The sequence below is a fragment of the Scatophagus argus genome, chromosome 18 (genome assembly GCF_020382885.2).
Source record: "Scatophagus argus isolate fScaArg1 chromosome 18, fScaArg1.pri, whole genome shotgun sequence".
NCBI classification, from domain to species: Eukaryota; Metazoa; Chordata; class Actinopteri; family Scatophagidae; genus Scatophagus; species Scatophagus argus.
In genome coordinates this window covers 2,056,977-2,080,965 of record NC_058510.1, presented here as the reverse complement: position 1 = coordinate 2,080,965, position 23,989 = coordinate 2,056,977, and the positions used below count along the sequence as shown (strand labels likewise).

General features: G+C 42.6%; 4 protein-coding genes across 10 annotated transcripts; 3 read left to right on the top strand and 1 right to left on the bottom strand.

Moving 5' to 3' along the window:
• Positions 1 to 218: 218 nt before the first annotated feature.
• tm9sf1 (transmembrane 9 superfamily member 1) lies at positions 219 to 6,386 on the bottom strand. 2 transcript variants are annotated; one of them, XM_046370721.1, is made up of 9 exons: positions 5,859 to 6,386; positions 5,072 to 5,286; positions 4,507 to 4,638; positions 3,882 to 4,004; positions 3,397 to 3,755; positions 2,475 to 2,629; positions 2,148 to 2,333; positions 1,503 to 1,776; positions 219 to 1,322 (listed from the first exon to the last, which is right to left on the bottom strand). In XM_046370721.1, exons 2-9 carry the CDS (start codon positions 5,276 to 5,278, stop codon positions 929 to 931), a joined length of 1,830 nt encoding a protein of 609 aa, XP_046226677.1. In that variant the 5' UTR covers positions 5,279 to 5,286; positions 5,859 to 6,386; the 3' UTR covers positions 219 to 928. The 2 variants fall into 2 exon arrangements, with proteins under 2 accessions (XP_046226677.1, XP_046226678.1); XM_046370722.1 differs by having other exon boundaries at positions 5,072 to 5,283.
• Positions 6,387 to 6,419: 33 nt separating this feature from the next.
• fen1 (flap structure-specific endonuclease 1) lies at positions 6,420 to 10,526 on the top strand. Of its 4 annotated transcripts, none has more exons than XM_046370726.1 (12): positions 6,420 to 6,574; positions 7,074 to 7,192; positions 7,538 to 7,640; positions 7,719 to 7,821; positions 8,033 to 8,096; positions 8,344 to 8,453; positions 8,723 to 8,859; positions 8,969 to 9,035; positions 9,245 to 9,376; positions 9,478 to 9,629; positions 9,954 to 10,068; positions 10,180 to 10,526. In XM_046370726.1, the coding sequence occupies exons 2-12, from the start codon at positions 7,111 to 7,113 to the stop codon at positions 10,255 to 10,257; spliced, it is 1,143 nt and encodes a 380-aa protein (XP_046226682.1). In that variant the 5' UTR covers positions 6,420 to 6,574; positions 7,074 to 7,110; the 3' UTR covers positions 10,258 to 10,526. The 4 variants fall into 4 exon arrangements, with proteins under 4 accessions (XP_046226682.1, XP_046226681.1, XP_046226685.1 ...); XM_046370725.1 differs by having other exon boundaries at positions 6,438 to 6,594; XM_046370729.1 differs by lacking the exon at positions 6,420 to 6,574 and adding an exon at positions 6,694 to 6,840.
• A 1,732-nt stretch (positions 10,527 to 12,258) lies between these two features.
• Positions 12,259 to 15,874, top strand: LOC124049526 (sialic acid-binding Ig-like lectin 7). 3 transcript variants are annotated; one of them, XM_046371268.1, is made up of 7 exons: positions 12,259 to 12,571; positions 13,227 to 13,601; positions 13,701 to 14,018; positions 14,289 to 14,561; positions 14,640 to 14,730; positions 14,823 to 14,859; positions 15,238 to 15,874. In XM_046371268.1, exons 1-7 carry the CDS (start codon positions 12,499 to 12,501, stop codon positions 15,301 to 15,303), a joined length of 1,233 nt encoding a protein of 410 aa, XP_046227224.1. In that variant the 5' UTR covers positions 12,259 to 12,498; the 3' UTR covers positions 15,304 to 15,874. The 3 variants fall into 3 exon arrangements, with proteins under 3 accessions (XP_046227224.1, XP_046227221.1, XP_046227223.1); XM_046371265.1 differs by having other exon boundaries at positions 14,289 to 14,730; XM_046371267.1 differs by lacking the exon at positions 15,238 to 15,874 and having other exon boundaries at positions 14,289 to 14,730; positions 14,823 to 15,231.
• A 925-nt stretch (positions 15,875 to 16,799) lies between these two features.
• On the top strand, positions 16,800 to 23,808 carry LOC124049525 (B-cell receptor CD22-like). Its single transcript, XM_046371264.1, has 9 exons — positions 16,800 to 17,060; positions 17,713 to 17,778; positions 17,932 to 18,318; positions 18,581 to 18,886; positions 18,974 to 19,231; positions 19,948 to 20,029; positions 21,425 to 21,464; positions 21,708 to 21,911; positions 23,139 to 23,808. The coding sequence occupies exons 2-8, from the start codon at positions 17,718 to 17,720 to the stop codon at positions 21,882 to 21,884; spliced, it is 1,311 nt and encodes a 436-aa protein (XP_046227220.1). The 5' UTR covers positions 16,800 to 17,060; positions 17,713 to 17,717; the 3' UTR covers positions 21,885 to 21,911; positions 23,139 to 23,808.
• The last annotated feature ends 181 nt before the right edge of the window (positions 23,809 to 23,989 follow it).

The window sequence follows — 23,989 nt, the reverse complement described above, 5'->3', positions numbered from 1 at the left end:
GATTTTGGTGTGAGTTGCAGAGTTTGAGGTGTTGGCTATAGAAATGTCTGCATTCTCTTTAATATAATGTAACCAACACTCAAAGGCTCAAAAGTATTTGGCTAACAGTTCAGACTCTGCTGTCTACATTGATTCCGTCAGATGGAAACGGGTTGTCAAGTATTAATACAGGAAGCTGTAGGCCCTTAAAGTCCTGGGAAATAAAATTCAGTTCAGAGTTGTTTAATGCCAATATTGTATTAAAAAGTATTTATTGAAAAGACTATTTACATCAGAACCAAAATCACAGTCAATGGTGACCACAGAATAAAATGACAATATTGCTCCCATCACCAACATTTAGCAAAAGCTCTTCAATCGACAAGGCATCATCCCTCTCATCCACTGCAGAGCCATGTTGAGCCTGACAGGGCCACTGAGAAATGTATTTTTATATTTTAAGGTGTGTGTGTGTGGGGGGGGTGTAACTGTAAGTAGTAAACAGCTGCACAATCAAAACTAGTCAGCTAACCAGAGGAATAAAGAGTGCAGATCCTGCCAAGCCTCGACCGGCCATGAAGTAGGAAACCAGAGCAGATGATGCCACACTGCATCAAAGATTAAATCCATTCAGTCACACATTTCATACATTTTACCCATTCACTCCTGATAGGATACAATCATCCCTCTGTACAGAAATATCCCATTTTATCCTAAAATACAAGATCATCCAGCCAGCCGGTTATCCCTTATTCCAACCGTGACAGCTAGTTCAGTCGCTGTCAAATCAAGGTAAAGGCCCCAGTTTCTCCTCCCATTGACCCCATAGGAGGTGTGTGTGTGTGTGTGTGTGTGATGTGTATGAAAGCAAGAGGAGAATGAGGACCGTCCATGTGTGCTATGAGGAAATGAGTGTTTACAGCTGTGTGTCTAACTGCATATTTCACGTCTAGTCCATCTTGAGGCTACGGTAGATGTAGCGAATAAAAGTCAGCGAGGCCCAGAACGACACGCTGCCCAGCATCAGCGAGAAGACCATCGCCGTGAGCAGAGAGTAGCCGAAGAACTCCGTGCTCTGCACCAGGCCGCTCATGGAAGATCGATTCCGGTAGTAGAAAACAGAGTAGACGAAGATGAAGAGCCCGGTGGAGCCGGTGCTGAGCACGCTCCGCCACCACCATCGATAGTCCTCGCCAGACAGCAGGAAGTAGGTGAGCGCCACAGAGATGCAGGCGCCCACAGAGAGGAGAATGGCAAAGACGCACAGCAGGATGCCGTAGAGAGTGTAATGCTCTCTGCCCCAAACAGTGGCAAAGATGTAGTACAGCTCCACGGAGATGGCACTGAGGGGGAAAATGTATAGAAGGGCGGGATGAGGGGAGAAATATTCATGAGGTCTTGTGTTTTTACAGTGGAGTTTATGAATCCTGACAGTAATAATTAATGGTGCTGATTTATCAGAAACGAAGACTAAAAAGCCCTCAAACGGCTGCTCTTTAAACTCCTGTGAGAGCACAGCTCACCTGAAGGGCAGGAAGCCGCCGATGGCCATGTGCACGGCCGCGTGTTTGTACCAGGGCTGTGCGGGGATCTGCCGGGGGATGTTGCGAGTGCGGCAGGGCGCCTGGAAGCTGCCGGCTCGGTTCTTTCCCACGATGCCCCCGATGACCGTGAGCGGGAAGCCCACCAGCACCCAGGCGCCCAGGATGAGGAGCACAGTGGTGGCCGGAAGAGCCTGGGTGGAGCCGCTCCACCAGTGGATCGAGTTCACAACACTCCATGTCAGGAACAGAGGAGCTGGGGGGACGAATGGCCAAGTGAGTAAAAGACAGGCATTGTTTTTAATCCCTCCAGATGATGCTCTTCACTCCTGGATAATGTTTTCCAAGTTCTCAGCCTCAACTAAAACACAAAAGTAACCAGCAAAGCTAATAAATAAATTCTGTTCTCGCTTTCCAAACTGTTGCCAGTTCACTGACCCTGTTCACAATGAGGCGGCTTATTTTGGACTTGTTTTTGAAGCTGTGGCTGCTCATTTGTCTTGCAAGGGTTGGCAACACTGGATCCTAACGTACAGAATAAGCTGCAGGCAGATTGAAGACACGAGAACCTCGACATGTACGAGTGCTCTCGATAACCTCGGTGCGAACTGATCCTATCGGACTCACCGGAGAAGAGCGACGATGTGAGGATGATGTTCCACACCCAGCGCTGGCCGTTGATCTGCGTGTAGAAGCTGCAGGACACGTAGCCTGACACGCAGCTGGTCAGAGCATACAGGACGATAGCTGCAGAGTTGATGGCGCCGTGGCGGTGCACGTTGAACATTCCCAGCAATGCCATGACAATGATTCCTATCACAGTGAGGGGACATTGGAGCGATCAGACTCTTGTATCTGAGGTCTGTTCAGTTTTCCAACAGAACACTGACAGTCCCAGACACATTCAGGCGTGTATGTTGCTATGATTGTGTGTATTTGAGAGCAAGCGCTGACCTGTGGCAAGGGTAAGGAACTGAGCCCCCACTCCCAGCACGGCACACAGCAGGCTTTTGTAAGGGGGAAACCTGAAGACATCAGTGTGTATGATCTTCCAGCCATTGTCTCCCTGGTCCAGATCATCGCAGCCGCCCTCCTCCTCCACATTGTACCTGCAGGGGAGGGAAAAACACTTTTTACCCAGTTCTGAGCTGCAGAAAGATAAAGTTGAGATGAAAGCCTGCACTCAGTCTTACATACAATTTCTGTCTAACAGAGAATATGGAAGTTTAGTCTATAAAATGTCAACAAGTAGACGGGAAGAACTGGATCCAAATGGTCTGATCAGGATCAGTTCTTTTCAATGCTGATGTTTTTGCCAGTTGCACTTCTGCAAAACAACGAAGTCCAGGAGAAACAACGATCCAAAGTGTGGCGTCATTTCATGAAGAAAGATGACAGCAAAGTCTGCACACTGCTAATTTCAAGTAAGGGCGGAAACCTTTCCACACAATGTGGGTTTAAATTCTAGGATTGCCATGTTTGTGACTCTACACATGAGTGCTTCCCAACAGAGCAGCAAGTCCGTGACTGAGGGCAAATATCCTGTTATAGTAATGCAGCTACAGGCAGGGTAAACGGTTTTACTCTGACCGATAAAACCTCAAAGAAGGTAAATGCTGTACAAATATTCACTCATTTCATACGAGAGCCGGATGGACGTGCACATCAGCTCCCAGCTTATAAAACCCGTCACACTTGCTGCACAGGGAAGGAAAATGTGAAAGTGATTACCAGAGTCTGTGTAGGCCCACTGATCAAAATTCGCTGTAGATTTACTTTCTGGCTGACTAACAACATCTCTAATAACCATGTGCAAGATATTTCAATATCCTTTACAGTCTTTATGTTTTCATTTTTATCTCCTTCACTGACCAACCTGGCAAAATCATTCTTAAGGACCCGCATGAGGATGATGATGACGAAGCCGAGCAGCAGCACCACCAGCACCAGCGAGTTGATGATGGACAGCCAGTGGATCTCCAGAGTCTTAGGGAAGAACGAGTAGTCTCGGAGGCGCTCGGCTCTGCGGGAGTAAGGCAGAGGGGACTCGAACCAGTGCACGCTGTAGGTGTGGGTGACCGTCAGGCTGCCTCCACCCACCCCGACTCCACCAACTGCTGCACCCGCCCCCTCCTCCAGGTGAACGGGTTTGACGTCTTTTACGGAGACATTAGCAAAGATCACAGAGTCGCCGTTGTACTCGATATTGAAGTCTAGATGAGTCCACAAACCCACCTGTTTGAGGTGAGAGAAGAGGGCAGGAGGAGAGACAAAGACAAAACGGGAGAGTGAGAGTCTTCCCCCCCCTCATTCAGTCTGCTCCACGTATCCAACAAACCCTCAGAAGTACAACAGGTTTACCTTGTGGCTGTGAGGCAGGAAGCCGCTCTCCTCAATGTATCCCACAAACCCCCAGATTGGAATGTCATCCAGGACAAATTCAAAGTAGAACAGCTCCTCGATGGCCTCACGAAGCTCGTCCACCTGACACAAAACATCCGGCGTCACATCTCGTGCGTTTTAAAGACAGCGACTTCAGTGTTTACGTAACGGAACGAGCCGTGGAAAGAACAGGACGGTTTTATTGATCACTCAGGCTTGCTGTCAGTATTCTGGCCCCAATTAAACTACAGCAGCTGCAGTCAACTTGCTCTGCCTCATAGTCTACAAAAGTTGACATACAATAGGAGCTTTGACACACCACGACAGCTTCAGATCCTGAAATTTGTCTTCATGAAGCTGTCAGCACACCTTAAAAACTCCTGTTGTTTCAAATTTTTGAGCAGGAGGGAAATTTAGCATTGAGTGAACAACTTGAGTAAATGTTAAGTAATAATCACTTGCGGGATAACATTTAAACTCAACCTACTTCAATGGCTGTTCAAGTGACCTTTGGCACAGAATACTGAAACTGAACCCATGATGTGAGGCAGTTTACAAGGCATTAACGTCAAACCATGCTGGTCATCCTTGTGTAAATACGTACCTGTTTCTCTGTAAGAGTGAGTTGACAAAGGATTTTTTTCTCCACGTTCTCTTTGAAACGGATGTGATATAATGACTCAGCCATCCTGTCACCGTCCAACACTTCTCCCAGAGTCAGGGACTTGTGATGCACCTGTGAAGTGTTACAATGTGAGTAACAGCTTGCAGAAGAAGCAGCTTTTGCTGGTCATAACACGGTGAGCAAAGCAGCACATCAACAGCTACGATGTAGTTCTAACAGGCAAGGCTTCATCAAAGCTCGTTCCTGAAGGACTGCAGCCAGTAACACAATCACACTTCCAATAAAATTCAGTAAATTGCATCCATGGGATTTTTGACAACGGAGTCGAGGTTCCTCTTCAGTGAAGCCCCAAATGAAAGTCTCTCAATGGTTCCTGCTCGGGGAGAAAAACATGGATCCATTTCATTGGATCAACTTTCTGGACAACATTTTGATTTTATGTCCAGATGGAGATTTGGGTGTTATATTTGTATTAGCCTGACAAAGCGATCTCCAGTTCCTATAGCGGCCCATTAATACACAGTGAGTCAGAACAAAGACTGACCTTCTCCGGCCTGCAAACAGGCAGCGTGTAGTAGTGATACGTCTCCTGGGGGTTATGATAAGGGCCCACTTTGTTGACATAGAGAGTCACATTGTCCCCCTGCTTGTAGCCCGCTGCCCAGCCTGAGAACAAGCACAGGATCAAGACGCAGTGCAGGCCCATCGTCCTCTGGCAGCCACCTGGCAGGTGTCCTGTTCCACACTGCATAACGCCTGCTGCAAAGAGGGACAGTTCACCAGTTCAGGAGGGACAGGTGGAAGTTAAACTGGATGGTTTGTGAGAGAATAAGTGAAGTGACCACAGATGCTCAAACAACAACAGAGTCAGTTGCTGAGTGCTGCACTTTTAATGCAAATAAAGTCCAGCTGATAACACCTCTGTCTTGGCCATCTTCATGAGAGTCGACCTTGCAGGTTTCAGTTCTGAAAGGACTGCTGATAGAACAGCTACATAGTGGTCTCAACAAGCAGCATCACAGCTGCAGGTCTGGACCTCCTAAACTTTTTCTAGTGGCAGGAGAGCAAATACTGAGATTCGACACAGAATTATATCAACTGGACAAACAGCACCAGGCAACTCTTTATAGCATAATAGCATCTGGTGAATGAAGTGATAGCTAAGTATAACCCAATTTACCGCACTTAAGAGTAAAAGCAAGGTCAAGTATCAAAGAGCCACAACACGCAGGGTTTCTGTGGAAAGAAACGTGACTGCAATGAGAAGCCTGACTGATTCATGTTGAACCACCACTATACGTTACAGCTGCTGTTAGCAAAATGTGCTTTACCGGTACCACTGCTACGTCGCTTCAGTCCCGATGCTGCAGATCCAACAAAACCTGTCTGTCCGCTGGATTCCTCAGACTCCAGGCCCCGACAGTCTCCTCTCTGCTCCGGTATGCGCCGACACTGGAGCTCAATGTAAGGCTTTGCAGCTAACCATCTTGAAAATCCTCGATACAATGTCCCAGTGTATTAACGTACATTCATTGCGTTCATATCCGGGTACGACAAGGACTTTTATTAACACATGGGGTAGTGTATCCGACTCCACGTCACCTTTATACAATGAAAATAACGACGGCTCGGCGGAGTTTTCCGGAGTGGGTGGCGAAATAAAACACTCCTCAGATGTTAGCGGTTATTCGCAGGCTGATGTATGACCTCTCTCACGAGCCATCTGAAAATAAACTGGTTTAGTTTCGTGCGTTCGTGTTACCGAAAACCGACATTTACACCTTTAAACCCCGACCTCAGCGTCACTATTATTTTTGCAATATTGACCGGATTTCCTTCAACCTCAACGAGCCAATCGAATGCGCTCCCAGTGCTTCCGCGTTAGAACTTAGACCTGTTTAATCAAACCCGCAATATCGATGGGCAGTTCTACAGCGTCATCGACGCTGCCGTGCTCGACGGATTGATAGGTGATGTCTGCGGTTTGATTTCCCGCGAAACGGGCGCAGTTCCTCGCGGTCGATACGCCGGGACAAGTGCACAAAACGTGAGTGTAGCGGACAATTGGTGAGTCCGCTGTAAACAATAAAATGGTTTAACCTTATTCAGAATGTAACCCGTAGAGATGATATCTGCTGCGTGTGCACTGAGCGTAACTGTAACGCTATCTGTATTTAAGCCCACTCGTTAGCTACACGTCTGCTGTAGTCAGCTCTGCGCAAAGTTAGCTGCTTGCCAGGGCATGTTCTAAATTAATCCTGCATGCCAGATTCCTTTTAGAAAACTGCAAATTGAGGGTGGTCGTCTTTCACTGTAAATCCACACTCACAGAACATAGCCTACGTTGTGATGTCAACAGTTATCATTTGCTAGTCTTTAATTCGGCGTGCATCAGACGAAGCAGCACACGTCAACAAAATGTCAGCGTTGTGTGTAACGTTACTGCTCTCACGTTTCTAACAACGTTTGGGACCGCTAGAACGTGTGGCCTGGCTGTATGTAGTTGATGATAGAAAGAATTAACGCTGTTAAACATTGTTTTACAGACTTGAGCGATTTCAGTTTGAGCTTCAGTTCAACACAATGGGAATACACGGACTTGCTAAGCTGATTGCTGACCAGGCCCCCAGTGCCATCAGAGAACAAGACATCAAGAACTATTTTGGTAACTTTTACGAGTTTATTTATTTAGGATTATTAGGAGAATGGGATCTCCTTTTGGTGGGCTGGATCAATACTGCATTGGAGTGTATGGGGATTGTGCAACAAAGATGGAAGGCGAATCAGAACAGAGCATAATGATTTCCAAAAATGATAGCTGTATCAGATTGCTGTTATAATTCATACAGTAAGGATTAATTAACATCAGGACCAGTGACTGGAAGCTTACACAGAAACCAGTTTATACATAGCAAAGGAAGCTGTTATGCCATTGTGTTAATAATCCCAGATGTACTGAACATGCCTTAAACAAATAAAACTCACTAACTGTTTTTGGGAACTTTTGCAGGGAGGAAAATTGCTATTGACGCCTCCATGTGCATCTACCAGTTCCTGATTGCTGTGCGACAGGATGGGAATGTTTTGCAGAATGAGGATGGAGAGACGACGAGGTACAACCATCACAGGACACACACTGTGACAGTCAGACAGCTGATATATTTTTGCCAACTGCTTGTTCTTTTTCTCAGCCACCTGATGGGAATGTTCTACCGGACCATCCGCATGCTGGAGCACGGCATCAAACCTGTGTACGTGTTTGACGGCAAGCCCCCACAGCTCAAGTCAGCAGAGGTTAGTATGGTCTCCTCTGTCGCTTTTCTCCCTGCAATATCAAGTTGGATCAGATTTATTTTCATTGCTGTGTAGTCTTGCTTTTGTTTGTAAGTCAAATGGTGCAGTCAGAATTTGCTCTCACCCTCCTTTTAAAACAGCGAATCATGTTTTATTTTTTGTAACTTACATCCCCTGTTTCTTCTTCTTCTTCTCTTGTCTTCACCCCCAGCTGGAGAAGAGAGGAGAGAGGAGGGCAGAAGCTGAGAAGCAGTTGGCTCAAGCCCAGGAAATGGGTACCGTTGATGTTTTTCATACCTTGTTGTGAGCAGTTTTATGTAAGGACGATTTTCTTAACGTATCATCGTGCAGGAGGAGGTGTGCACCTACTCATGGATGAGCTAACAGCTTCCTTCTGTAGTTTGACTCAAAGAAACTAGTCTCTGTTTTTATGTAAGTTTTATTTGCGGGGTAGAGTATGTAAAATGTTTTACTTTGGTTATGTATCAAAATGTATTGCAAATGTTTATTTGTCTCGACCAGGGGAACAAGAGAACATTGACAAGTTCACCAAGCGTCTGGTAAAAGTCACCAAGCAGCATAATGACGAGTGCAAGAAGCTGCTGACCCTGATGGGCGTTCCTTACATTGAGGTTTGATCATTTCACTTTGCTGCAACTCGTGCTGGCTTGAATTATATTTCCATATTTCCACTGACAGCGATTTTGCCATAAAAGAATCACTTAATTGTGGCTGTGACAGCTCAACAGGAATGTTCTCAGCCTCAGTAAACCTGGAGATGCTAAGAAATGTGCAGTTAAACGCCCGCTGCTTTACTGTATACATACGAAATGGTTTGTAAGCGGACGGCTGTGGGTGAATAATCCTGTGACGTGTAGTCTGATGTGTTTTTGTGTTGCAGGCTCCCTGTGAGGCGGAGGCCAGCTGTGCCGCTCTGGTTAAAGCAGGGAAGGTCTTCGCCACAGCCACAGAGGATATGGACGGGCTGACCTTTGGGACAAACGTCCTTCTCAGACACCTCACGGCCAGTGAAGCAAAGTAACGTCACACCCGCATCCCCTCGTCATCGTTGTCCTCTGCTGTTAGACTCTGTAGCAGAGATGTTTGGAAAATGCAGATGTCTGCCACTGAATTTGTTTGTTTTTAGGAAACTTCCTATCCAAGAGTTCCACTTCAGTCGGATCCTGCAGGACATCGGCCTGACCAACGAACAGGTAAAGTTTTGTTCTCACTTTGAGAAAGGTGAAGCACAGCAAAACCACTTCCTCTGCTTTTATTATGCTGACTGTGAACTCTGCACTGCAAGTTCTTCACTGAGATGTCGCAGTACTTGGATGGTTAAACACAGTCAGGCCAGGCCCAGCTCGCGAGTGACATTTCTTTCTCTCTTGCATTAAGTCCTTCTTTCCGTCATCCCTCTTAGTTCATAGACCTGTGTATTCTGCTGGGCTGTGACTACTGCGGCACCATCAAGGGGGTCGGCCCCAAGAGAGCCATCGACCTGATCAAACATCACGGCTGCATTGAGGAGATCCTGGAAAACATCGACCCCAACGTAAGCTGATCTGCGCGGTCTGCAGGCCACACGTTCAGGCTGTCGGACAAAGCGGGGTTTGGTTCTGACTCTCTGTGTGTCTCTGGCTTGCCCTCGTGCAGAAGCATCCTGCTCCAGAGGACTGGCTGTACAGAGAGGCCCGGGGTTTGTTTCTGAATCCAGAGGTGGTGGATTGCTCCACAGTGGAGCTGAAGTGGAGCGAGCCGGATGAGGACGGACTGATCCAGTTCATGTGTAATGAGAAACAGTTCAGGTGAACCATCAGTTTGTTCACTGGTGATCGATGATGACTTTGGTTGTTGCAGTGACCGGCCGGTTATACCACATCTGACCACTAGGCTGCACTGCTGGTCACATCGAGATGGAGACTATGACTTGATAGATGATGTGACAGGAGCTTTTAGTGCACATTCAGGAGTCGCCTCATGTTCGATTCTTTCACGGTTAAGATTTTTGCTTGTCAGAAAATCTACTTTAGTCACTTGTTTCAGACACTGAAGTCTTTAAATGCTGATGGAAAATTCGGCTTGAGATGAGACATTTGATTGATTGATTGGATTTGACTGTGTGTGCGCAGTGAGGACAGGATACGTAACGGATGTAAGAAGATTGTGAAGAGCCGACAGGGCAGCACGCAGGGACGACTGGACTCTTTCTTCACCGTCACTGGATCTCTGTCCTCCAAGCGGAAGGTAGGAAATCTCCAGTTGTGTGTTTCCAAAACGATTGCACTTAAGCCTTCACAGATTTACTCATCTACCGTATGTTTGTATGGTTTGTTTTTTTTCTTTTGTCTCACTTAGGAGCCTGAGACCAAAGGATCAGCTAAGAAGAAGCAGAAGACTGGAGCTACGCCAGGCAAATTTAGGAAGGGCAAATAGACTGAACTTTACTCCCTCAGGAGGTAATTATTGTAATGAAGAACACCTACTAAACAGAGTGCAGTAAAGCTCCGGGGGAGACAAGAGGAAGCTGCAACACAACACAACAATACAATACACAACAGCAGGCTGTGTGTGCTGATTCGTTCGGCTGTTGAACTGCATGACCAAACATGATTTTGTTCATGTAAATAAAAAAAAAAAAATACATGGTTTCAGTGTTTTATCAAAGTGTGTTTTCCGTTAGTGAATAAAAGTCTTTTTGTAGAGCCAGTTTGTCATCAGACTTTTCATTTACTCATTTGGGGGTCATCTTAAGAAGGTTCGACTGATCTGTTGTTGTTTTGTTTTGTTTTGTTTTCCAGAGCTCATAGTGAGTATGACTGATATTTGGAAGTGATACACATCTGCAGTAAAAATTGAAATTTAAAGTGTCAAAATTCAGTATAACCATAGATGAAATGTGACTAAGTACGCTGTACTGTACTGACTGTACTGACTACAATTTTGGCTACATTTATTTTTCTGATGCTTTATACTTCTGCCTGATTGCATTTTGGAGGTACATAATGTACTTTTTAATCCACTACATTTGATGGATAATCAATCGGTCCCTTCATCATAAGTCAGGGTCTGTTTTCTTTCCTCTTTCCATTGGAAGGTGTTTCAGTTGTACCCAATGGCTCATCTGGTTTCTGTGAGTGTGTGAGTGGCTCTAAATATGCTGAAATGATTCAGTGATTCATGGTTCATGTGGCAGAGAGGAAGAGAAGCAATCAAGTTTATAGAGGAAGTTGGTCAGTCGGACTGCAGCTTTCTGCTACAGTAAGCAAGATTTCAGTATAAAAACAGCCTCAATTTCAAAGAGAAGTAAGTGTATTTACACTACATAGTGACGGATTTCAGAGTAAAAATAGATGACTCGATATACCAATGCTGACTGTAATTGTGATATAAAAAATAGAAGCAGTGTTATTGTGTTAATATTGCACATATGATAGTATCAGGTAAATAATCCAGCGCTGATGTCAGGCCTCAGGTGAGCTGCTACATGAGTTGAGGTGCATCATTATTCAACAACTACACTGTGCTCAAGGGAAATGATTAAAGACCAAAGCAGACCAGGCTGCAGCCTTATTCCAGCAGCAACAGCTGATCTCACTTTTTCTTGATTTATTTTAATTCTTAATAAATAAAACATTGTTATTCTGATTTCCCACCTTTACTGGGTGGCTGATAGAACAAAGACAGACAGAAGATTTTGAAAAACATTCTGGGAAGTGAGTGATTCTGTTTCTTTCCAGAGGATGCAGTAAGAGCAGGCAAAATCATCAAGCTTCATGAGCCACAAGGAGAGGACGAATTATATTTCACTTTCTCTTAATCCGCCTTATAATGTGCTGCTGTGCCAGGCCGTCACATATCAAACAGTATTAGTTTGCATGGAAAGATTCTGCTTTGAATGTTAGTTTGTTTGTTGTCCTGCTGTTTTTATTTGTGAAAATCAGGATGACACAAAAGCAAATACATGTTTTTGATAATCTGTGTGTGGTTGGGCTGATTTACAGCACTTCTCCTGTTTTGTAGAAGATTAAAACTATTTTAAACTCAAAGTCTGTCAGCGTGGATTGTTGAGAAGATGGTTTCGCCGTGTGATTTATGTTCTTTACCCAACCAGCTGCTTTCCCCACAGTAACTAAACTGTGTTTTTAAAGACGAAAGGCACAGCTGAATTTAGATGACATGTCTAATAACGAGCTCGACAAGACAACTTCTGTCGCTTAAATTAGATGTCTTTGCACACAATAAATAAAACAAAACATGTCACTTCACTGTGTTTAAAATATTCAGAATAAAAGACATGACATGCAGGCTTGTGTAAACTTGTGACTGACGCATATTTCCTGCTATTAGCTCAATTTCCTGAATTGCGCCAGTTTCTCTTTACAATTATAGGACTTCATTGTTCCCCCTTTTTTCTTGTGGGCTTGATTGGTAAGGCAAACTGACTTACTTCTGCTGACTTTACTGAATGCTTTTAAGCCGCAGAGTTGTATTATGCATGTTTGATTTGCACTGAAACGAGACATTCGGCTGTGAATCAGTGCTTAAACTACAGCGACATCTGTTCATACAGGACATGGAAATGTGTGGATTTTTGTGTGGTTATTTATGACTAAATAACCAACGTGACAGACAAACTGCTGAAAAGTAACCTTATTGTGTTTGTATTTGTAGGTGATGAGGGTCACTGCAGTCGTGTCTGTGAATTTGGGGACAGCCAACATGTTACTGAGTGTCTTCTTTGTTTCAGGTTTGTTCAGTCACTTCTGTTTTTTTTTAAAAGACTTGAATTATTTGCAGGGTGAACTACAAAGCACAGTGTTTTGTTTTTCCAGTGTTAGGATCTGTGTTTTCTGATGAAAACACAGTGACACAGAGCTGACTGTGGTTGTGGACGGTTTGGTCTCTGCTGGGTTTGATCTTGTAAGAGCAGGGGCGGACTTAGGTTTTCTGAGGGCCGGGGCACCAGTGCGCCCAAAGTTATAAAGCACTTGCAGTGAAACAGTTACAAAACTTGGTTAAGCTCAAACTAAGGAGACTTTGTTATCTGCTTGTTGCAGACCAAACTGTATCATTAAAAACTGTACAAAAGTACAGTACAGTACTGTAAAAAAGACCCAAGTGGCAAATTTTACTGCTGAAATCGACCCTGCAGAAATTACATTCATATTACCAACAGCAAACATGTTTATAAAGGAAACAAACCATCTGCACTTCTGTTAAAGTTTTTCTTCTTTGTTTTCAGTATCAGGAAACAACTGTATTTTGTTTTTGTTTGTTCTGTATTTTGGTGACATTCCATGTACAAAGTTTTTCTTATAAAACATGCTGTTGCAAATTAGCTTAGCTAGTCTTGGCATTTTCTACATGAAGATTTTACATGTGATGTTAATCTGGTTTCACAGGTGTTCTGGGTGCTTGTCCTGAGTATTCAAGCCTCTTCATTACTGCACCAAAGGAGATGGAAGCCCTAAGTGAATCTTGTCTACAAATCCCATGTAGCTTTAACACAAAACTTGAAGGAGAATTGAGCACAACATCTGCCTTTGGTGTATGGCTTAAAAATGACACTAGAGTTTCTAAAGGCAATGTGGTTTTCAACAGCAGCAGCAGCATCAACAGATATCCATTAAGAATTATTGGGAAGCTCAGTGAGAAAAACTGCACCACATTGTTTTCCAATTTAAGTCAAAATCACACAAACAAATATTTCTTTAGAATTGAGAGCTCGGCAGTCAGAGCAACAGCATTTTGTGATCCTGTTCAAATAACAGTTAAAGGTAAGGAACACTTCTTATCTTTCTCAATCTCAAGTCTCTCACAGGTACAAGACATAACGTATTGCATTCTGTTGTGTAAAATCTGATTTGAAAGCACAGATTCTCCTCCGAGGCCCAGAATTGAGATCTCAGGTGAGATCTCAGGTGATCTGAAGGAGGAGCAGTCTGTCACTATAACCTGCTCAGCTGTCACTCCCTGTCCACACTCCCCTCCTCAACTCACCTGGAGTCTCCAACAAGACGCTCGCAACAACATGGAGGAAAACGCAGATGGAACCTTTACAACTAAAATCCAGGAGACCATCACTCTGTCAGACCAACATGATGGAAACAACATCACCTGTTCTGCCACATATCCTGTGAATGAAGGAAAAGGTGTCAGGAGAACCCAGAGGAGAAAGACTCTCAGTGTGTTATGTGAGACTTCATTCTATTATTATTTTTTTTTAAAGATGTTCGCAGGCGGCACCCCAAGTTCCTAAGACTGTACTTCATCCAATTCTGAGGTGATGCACTTCAGCATGAAGCTCAGATCGTATGTAGCAAAGTGCAGCCCAGTCACCAGGTGTAAATGTTAGCATCGTTCGTCTCTGAAACCACAGATATGTTCCGTTTGATGTGTGAAAGCTTCTGTTGCCACAAAGAAGGCTGCAAACGGTTTATAAATAATGACTGGTCTTATTTCAGACCCTCCCAAGGACACGACAGTGGTCATCAGTCCCTCTGATCCAGTGTCAGTTGGCAGCATGGTGAACCTGACTTGCTCCTGCAGAGGAAACCCTCACATTGTCCACTTCGTCTGGTTCATGATCAGTACTGGCAGGCTGGAACTGATCAAAGCTGACACCCAGGTTTACGGCTTTCGTGTGACCAACGGTGACCGAGGCAGATTGTTCTATTGTGGATGCAGAAACAGCGTGGACATTCAGTTATCAACAGGACGACAGCTGAGATTTAAAGGTAACAGGAAGGAATTATGGGTTGTGATGGTTCAGAGCAGTGAAATCTTCAAAGGTGACCGCGACTGTTGTGTTACAGCCGATCAAAAGTCTCACCTGGCTGGCATCGAAGTTATAGTGAAGAGCCTGGCAATCGCAATGCTCGTCAGTTCGTTAGTGATCTTTGAGTGGTGAGACAAACTTTCCCCCATCGTAGTCTACAGCCACAGACAAATCGGTCTCAGACTGTAACTCACTTAACTTCACCATCTTTTTCTTCCAGTTGGTTCAGATCAAAACACGCCGCCAAACCAATCAAGGTAAGCTACTAGATAAGGAGGGGCTCATTGTCGTCAATCAACTCAACGGCTCATTTTCACACACTTTTGTCCATATTTATTTGTCCCTAAACCAAGAGAGGAGGTTGACCTGCCAGCTAAGGTGTGAACCACGGCATGCAGTCTGTGTAAATGTTCTGCTAACTGCTTTATGCTGTGGTTCACTTTAACCATCCAGGAAAACACAGACTGCTGATTACACTCTGACTGTACTCCTTTTAATAAAAGGAACTGACGCAAAACAGATTTAAACCTGCATTCATTTATTTCCATCCACTTGGGGGCAGCCCAGCCCCCCTCATAAAGCTTCGCACTGACCAAAACTCTTCCAGCTAAGACCACTTTGTCCCATCCCCGCAGGATGCAGTCGAAGCAGACTATGTCAACACAGCGTTCGAGCTGTCGTCCGGAATCAGAGGGCCTTGATGAAGAAATAAATGGAAGAACACACTGTACTTTCCCTTCTGTATTCATTTCTTAGTCACTGTTCCTGTTGTTCACGTGCCACTTACAAAAAGTGCACATTTTCTCCACGTCTGTAGATACTAAATGGTGCTATTGTCTGCAAACGCGACCCCAGACTTTGTGGACAACATTTTATGTGGTGCTTTTTCCTGCTCTGTCATTCTTCATTTTAAATAATTTTTCTCATGTTTAACTGATGTATGGCACATTTTTTTAACATTTATTCAACATGTTGTTTTGTATGTCAGGTTTGTAAAAGATGTTTAGACTGTGTTGTTACTTTACACAGAAACTTCTCAGTGAATTTTTATTAGTTTTTCTATCATTTCTGTTGGTTTTGTATATGTTCATGATAGCCGTGTAACTTTGTAGATGACTGCAGACCTAATGAAACACTTACAGCACAGCAACAAGCACAAACACTGTGGCAGTTGTATGCGTGAATTACATGAAGTTAAGACGTTCACCTGTTTAAATGTCTCCCAGCTGGAGATGGGAAACCCAAGATTTTAAAGTGTGCTTGGAACAATAATGTGTATCTTGTCGTGGTTTTGGGCAAGACAAAAAGACATAATTTCCCGACCTGTGAAAAGACACCAACTCCTCCTGCCTCATTAAAACCCCCAGAAGAAGTGAGCAAATATCTTTCACTGGACAAGCTTCACTGTGAACTCCAGTCTCAGTGTTTGTGCACTGGAGGCTACAAGTTTCCTCGCCACACCTGTGTATGCTTAATACTGGACTAGTATCGGCTGCCAAAGTACACTAGATGGACACAGGTATTGGGACACCTGACCATCACACCAACAGGGACTTTAAAGGCGTCTCATTGTAAACACTCAGACAGCTTTGCAGCTCTAACAGCTTCCACTCTTCTGTGAAGGCTTTCCACAACATGTTGGAGTGTTTCTGTGGGAATTTGTGCCCATTCATGCAGTAGAGCATTTGTGAGGTCACACACTGATGTTGGACCAAAAGGCCTGGCTCACAATCTCCGTTCCAGTTCATCCCAAAGGTGTTGGATGGGGTTGAGGTCAGGGTTGAGGTCGGGGTTGAGGTCAGTCAAGTTCTTCCACACCAAACTCATCCAACCATGTCTTTATGGAGCTTTGCTTTGTGCACTGGGGCACAGTCATGCTGGAATAGAAAAGGGCCTTCAACAAACTGTTGCCACAAAGTTGGAAGCATAGCATTGTCCAAAATGTCTTGGTATGCTGAAGCATTAAGATTTCCCTTCACTGGAAGTCAGAGGCTGAGCGAAAACCCTGAGAAACAACCTCATACCACACTTGAATTCAACAATAAAAAAATGTATCCACATACTCTTGTCCATATGGTGTATTTGTGATGTCACAAATCGTGCTTGCAGGCTCCACCTCTTACAAATCATATTTTAGGTGAGGTTATAGAAAGTGTCTGAAAGTGTCAGACTGCACGCACATCACACAGTGAAGCTCAGATGTTTAACTGATAACAACTGATAACAGGAAAACACATTTATGAGTGGAGGGTGACTTTAAGATGTTGCAATAACTGACTTCCTGTATTTCTGCAGTTTTTAGACATTAGGAACAAGTGGCATCCACAAACTTTCCAACCAAACAAAGTGGCCTGTATTTTCTCTTGTAACAGCAGCAAACTTTGGTGCTTCAGGCCTCATTTCACTCTAAAGTAAAAACACTTCAGTTTTGCCTAATTTCAAGCAGAGGGCTCTTTGGGTAAGGAAACATCTTCTTAAAATCTTCTTAAACTAAAACTTTAATTTGATTATTTTTCATGTACTGTAGTACAGATACAGATTTGTTTGTTGGAGTTTTGGCGTAAGCAGATAGCATCAGATATCTTTAGGCTGTCGAAGATGTTTCACCTTTCATCTGAAAGGCTTCTTCAGTTTAGTTTAAGGAAATAAGAAAAACATGACATCAGTGTTTTGTTGTGCTTTTTGTATTTGGTTTGTATTGTTTTTTTGTGTCATAAGCGTCTGCTGCGAATTAGAAGTGGAGAAGTTGCTTTAAAGCTATTGTAAAAAACAACAATGAGTAACATGATCAGCGGTGGAAGAAATATTCAGCTCATCATGTGATTGTGACTCCTCATACATGTAAAAGCAGGATTCTACTGCTGGAGCTGGTTGAGCTGGAGAACATTTTAATGATCAGGATGATTGATCTGAAAAGTGATAAATGTGGTCACAATTAAGTGATACCTCAACATTATTACAAATACATTCAAATGATTCAAAACTCAGCAAAGCTGTGAATGAAATGTGTGCTGGAATGCCTAAAATGTGTACTTATAACAGTACTTAAGTGTACTTGACTCGATAAATACAACTGACAAGTAATAGTTTTATTGTGTTTGCCAACCCAGGGATCATGTTTCCGTCTGTGAATGTGGTGACAGCCAGCGTGTTGTTGGGATTCTTGTTAGTTTCGGGTGAGCAGTTTATTCAGTTATTTGGAGAAGTTACTTTAAGCAAAGTGTCACTTTTTCATACAGAGAATTAAAGAAAAAAAGGCCAGCATTCAGCGTGCTGGCGCTTGGTGCATCTTTTTTCCATAATCTGTTCACCACATGTCTGGTTCACAGGTGTTTTGGCTGCTTGTCCTAAGCCAGCAGTCCTCTTCATTACTGCACCAAAGATGAAGATGGAAGCACTGAGTGGATCTTGTTTGCAAGTCCCATGTAAATTTACACCTAAAATGGGACAAACGTTTGACGGCAGGGGAGAAACGTTCGGAGTGTGGATTAAACATGACTCCGCATTTGGAAACGATTTTAACAACGTGATTTTCAACAGCAGTGGGACAGTTAACACCTATCCAATGAGGATTACTGGAAACCTGAGTGAGAAAGACTGCACCACTCTGTTTTCCAGTTTATTAACAAGGTACACAGACACGTACTACTTCAGAATTGAGAGCAAATCATTGACTGCAACGGCTTCCTGCGATCCTGTTAAAATAACAGTTCGAGGTACGTTTTGTTTCTTTCAGTCAGTCCATCATGTTGTTGACCTTTACCTTCACTGCATTGCTGTTAAAAGCGAACGCATTGGCATGAACAGAGAAAAAAGGGAAGGTGTTGACCTTCCATCACTTCCTCTTCTTTATCGGGGGAAAAATCTAGACAACAAAACTGACAGAAATTTCATTATAGTTTTTACACTAAAAGGCTCAAATGTACAAGCCATGACGTGTCGTATTCTGTTGTGTAAATTTTGGATTTGAAAGCACAGATTCTCCTCCGAGGCCCAGAATTGAGATCTCAGGTGATCTGAAAGAGGAGCAGTCTGTCACTATAACCTGCTCAGCTGTCACTCCCTGTCCACACTCCCCTCCTCAACTCACCTGGAGTCTCCAACAAGACGCTCGCAACAACATGGAGGAAAACGCAGATGGAACCTTTACAACTAAAATCCAGGAGACCATCACTCTGTCAGACCAACATGATGGAAACAACATCACCTGTTCTGCCACATATCCTGTGAATGAAGGAAAAGATGTCAGGACGGCCCAGGAGACAAAGACTCTCAGTGTGTCATGTGAGACAACCAGAGTTTGTTTCCTGTCAGCACATGATGATGTCATCTGGCTTTAATGAATAAAGTTCATCTCACATTTGTCCTCAGATGCTCCCAAGGACACCTCAGTGTCCATCAGTCCATCAGGTTTGGTGTCAGCAGGTAGCTGGGTGAACCTGACCTGCTCCAGCAGAGCCAAGCCTCCTGTCAGCTTCAGCTGGTTCAGGATCAGCAAAGATGGACCCACGTTGGTATCTGAAGGACACTTTTACAGCTTTAATGTGACAGAAGGAGGAGTTTATTACTGCGTGGCCACAAATCACCTTGGTAGACAACAATCATCAGATGTCCACCTGCCTAACAAAGGTAAACATCTAAAAAGGACAAGCTGACTTGACAATATGACAAACCAAAGAGGCTGAAAATACAGAAAACAACAAAAGTGATGATTCTTAAAATTTTGACTGTACGTTAATTACATATTGAATCCCCATAATCTAATCACGCTTTTTCTATCATGCTGAGTCAGTGTGTATGAATTAAATAAAACTTACACATAAGCCTTATGTGTTTATTCATTAAATATTAAGAATTTCTATATAAGAGTAATGTGTTTCCTCAACAGTTTATTATTCAAGTATTATATATAAAAGTAAAGTATTTGAAACCCAGTCTCCCGTAATAAAATCATAATCAGGTTATATAATTTATACTCATTGACTCAACATGACATGAAAACTTAAATGTGACCTCTCACATTGAGCTTATGTAATAAAATTAGATTTCATTTATGTATGTCATGTAAAAACTTGAATTCAATAGGTGTGATGATTTTTTGAGTTACTGTATGATTTGAAAAATGACACTGGGTAAAGACAGGAGAGAAACAACTTTCAGTAACAGATGAAAAAGCACAAGTGAAACAAATGAATTTCCATAATGAGTTTTGCAGAAGTGTCTCTTTTGTCTTTGCCGACATTTGTTTTCAAGTTTTCTGACATTACTCAAGTGTGTAAAAATAATTCCACACATGTCTCCACACATAAGTTACCCACAGCATTTTTGCATCTGGCTGATTACAGAGCAGCCTGGTAGCTCGTGGGGCCCAGTTGTTGGAGGAATCATCGGGATTATTGTTCTCATCTGTGTGGTTGTGACCGTTTGGTAAGTTTCTCAAATGAATATCAATCAATATCAATATATCCCATCATCAGTTCAGTTCAGTTCAGTTCAGTTTATTTGTACAGCACCAAATCACAACAGCAGTTGTCTCATCACACTTTTCAGTCAGAGGGAAAGAGAGATATGGAGAGCGGGACACTGATAACAACAGAATATTGGAATGACAATGACAGTATTAACAATAATGATTTTGATAGTAGTGGTAGTAATAGTAAGAGTAGTAATAATAATAATGCAGAAATATAACAGGCATTAATAACAGTCGTCGGTGTCAAGCAGAACCACAGCAGGAGATCCAGACATGATCCATGGCAACCTTTCGAGTTTTGTGTGTTTTGCTTTAACTTGTGGATCTCAGATTTGTACCACGGCGCTAATCTCTTTTGTTTCATAGTTTCCTTTTTTAGGGGGGCAATGTTTTTGTTTTTTTTTTCTCAATGAGCTTGCAGCGCTGTCCCTTGAGAAGGGCTATAGCTAGCATGAAACTCGTGTGTGTGTGTGTGTGTGTTCGGTTATACTGAGATGTGGTATTGAATGCAGACGGTATCACTTCCTTAAATTCAGTGTGTTTTTTTATTTTTACTGTTACTGAGAATTCAAAATCAAAAGTTCTCAGAGTTCTATTGTTGGACCACTACTGTTGTGTGTAAATGCCGCCTCAGGGTCACAATGCACATGTAACAACACAGATATTTATTTCTATGCAGATGACATAATTCTTTTCTCTTGAGCCTCTAAATATCACATAACTTCACTTGCTAAATTGGTGTTAAGTTTTGGAAATGGGTGGATATCAGTGTTGCTGACAGAAACTTTAGATCCCGGTCTTCAAACGTTAATCAATCTGCAGAAACCAGACCTTCTTTTATAGTGAATTAAATCTAACAAACCACATCACTGCAGTTACACAATCCTGTTGCTTTCTCTTTTATAAATATGACTTAATTATCCTTATGATATGGGAAATTTTCGGCCTGGCTCAATTATTGGATCCAGCATTTTTTTCCAATTATCAGTCCAGTTACAGATAAAAATGAATTAATTTTAAAGTGTGTCTTCATCAAATCCCCAATGTTATAACTATATTACTGTTATTACTCTGACAAAGTCAAAGTTTTAGATCTGAAATGTTTTTATTCACTTTTCAAATCTAAAACAGGTGAAAGACCTCTTTAATTTGTGAAATGAATCACTTTTGTGTATTTATTGCAATGGCAGCAGTTGCTGTCTTTTTCAGTGATGATTTGAACTGTGTTTAAAGCACTCTGTAACTGTAAACAATGAAAGCTGTTAAATGCACAAGTACATAAAGACTTTAGGTTATTATTATCATTAGTACACAAACAATTATTCTGACTGCCTTCTTATGTTTTCCAGGTGGTTAAAATCAAGACATCCAACTTTACAGCTGACACAGGTAGGAAAATACTAAGTTCAGAAGTGTGTGTTCACATTGACTGCACTCACAGGAAGTAGACTTGACCAAATAGGTTACTCATTAGTCAGTTAACATGGAGAAACACAGGAAATGTGAGGAAACATCCTGTTTACAACCCACATTATTCATACACTGGTATCTACAAGTACATAATTTCTTTGTGGCACAGCAACAAAAACTTCAGCTCCTCACAACATTTTCTCGTTTCGTCCATTTTCACAGAGCCTAACAGCTGAAGAGCCAAAGACAGCCAAAACAACCGAAGACATCCATTACGGGGAGATCGACTTCTCCAGGTGGGGACCTCAGGCCTCGGTGCAGGACGGTGGACAGCATCAGGACACACTGTATGCACAGGTCAAAGTGTCCAAGATGGCAAACACTTTAACACGATGCTGACGGCCCACAGTCCGTCTGTGCTCGAGTGAAGAAAACAGGCAGGTGCAGATAAGGGGGGCTACAGGGGCTCAGGCACCTGCCCTTTTCCTGATGGACATTCAAAGTGCCCTTTTGACAGGGCTGTTTTTTTTTGTTTTTTGTTTTTTTTTTATTATTTTTTTTTTTTAATAAATAAATGAGTTCCAACAGCTAAGTTCTCCACAATGTCTCCTAAATCATATGCGAAGTTATACATTTGGGGGGAAAAACGTTTTACACCTAAATACCTTGCGGCCACGATTCATGACGTCACATGGTCAGCGAACCCATCGAAAGCGTGTGCATGCGGCCATCAAGTGAGACGATGCAAGAAGGAGAGGCGCGTGGTAAGGTCGCAGTGAATCACAGTGTTCATTCCTTTTCTGACCATTCATGTTGTATGATTCGTGAAAGGACAAGTTAATACATTGTTTAGGGCTGTTTTTTGCATTGGGTTGTGTAATGTAGAGCAACCTCATCGATTTAGTAATGTGGCAGCTTCGAATATTCTAGAAGATGAACCAGGCTCTACTACCATTTTATAGTAGCCCTGACTTAACCTTAAGTTAGTTGACTTAATTCATAAAGCAGGGGGAGTAGGCAAACCTTTTCTAAATCGCCATAACACGATAATCTGCACGCATGACAGTTGAATGAACCCGATTCCAAATTGTTCTGTTCCATTACGCACGTCCTGTCTTTGTCACGAACATAGGATCACGTGAAACTGCGACACCAGCTTATCAACAGAGCTAGTTGGAACTTGGCTATGACAAGGCTAAAAAGTGGTTCTGAAAAATCACTAAGATACAATGCCCTGCTACTATACAGTCTATAGCTATCACCAGCTATTAGTGATACCCTGATTCATCTTGCACTGACAACAGGTTTTGCTCTGCTCATTCTTCTTCCAAGTGCGTGGATATGAACATCCATAAAATATTCACCAGTAGCCCATATACAACTATTTTGCAAACAGTCAAAAAGCCCTATCCTGTCATCATTATTTAAATAGCATAATACATATTACTAAATTTCTTAAAAAAAAAAAAAAAAAAAAGTCTAGCCCAAGATGTCTAGCTAATAAAGGAGAATTTCAAGTTAGTTTATAGTGTGTCTAGGTTTCTTATGCATTATATGTTGACCTATAAAACACATTGAATTCTGCAGTGGAAAGATGCCTCGTAAAGAAAAAAACTGAGCCCCTGCCCCACCAGAGGTCTCTGCACGTCCCTGGAAGAAAAGATGAACGCGTGGACGTGTTCCATCCCAACAAATGATCTAATCATTACGAGAAAATGTTGTTCACTGCCTGCAATTCTCCGCATTTTGTCAGCACTCAAGAAGGCTCTTCTTGGACATGTGCAGCTTGTCAAATTCCTTGAATGAGTTGTCACTCTCTGCCAGTGAGGCTGCTTCTGGTCCACCACACAGCTGATTTGCTGTGACAGACTCCAACATTGTGGCAAACCCTTTTAACATTTAATCAGCAGCGGCAGCACAAACTGTAGGTCGACAGTTGCTTTTTGACGAGTTAGAAAAGCCAACTTGTCATCATGTAATTTTGACTCATAGAAATTCTCATTAAAGATGTTTACTTTTCGTAAAAATGTCTGACATCAACATTTGATTTCCTGGTAGAGGAAATGTTGATTGTATCTGGAAGAGAAATACAACCGGTGATCTCATACCATTGACTTCTGTTCAGACTCACTGACAGATAACTGTTTGATTTTTACATGAAACATATTGTCATTTTAACTAGTCGCAGTTCTATTTATTTTTATTTTTATACACAGTAAAAGCTGTTATTATTATGTGTAGTATCTCATCATTTATTTGTAGTGTTGCCTCCATTGCTTCTCTTTTATTGTTAATTTTGTATTAAACTGAACTACACCTCTTGTGTTGTTGTTGTTGTAGTCCCAAAATGCTGTTCAACAAGAGATCCATTTTAATTTCCTTTGTTTTGTCATTCAACTCTCACCAGTCAAAATGTTGGTCATCAGTATCCATTATTCACTTCTTACCAGTGAAAAACAGCTACATATTGGGTGTCTCAATACTTTTGTGTACATAATGTAACT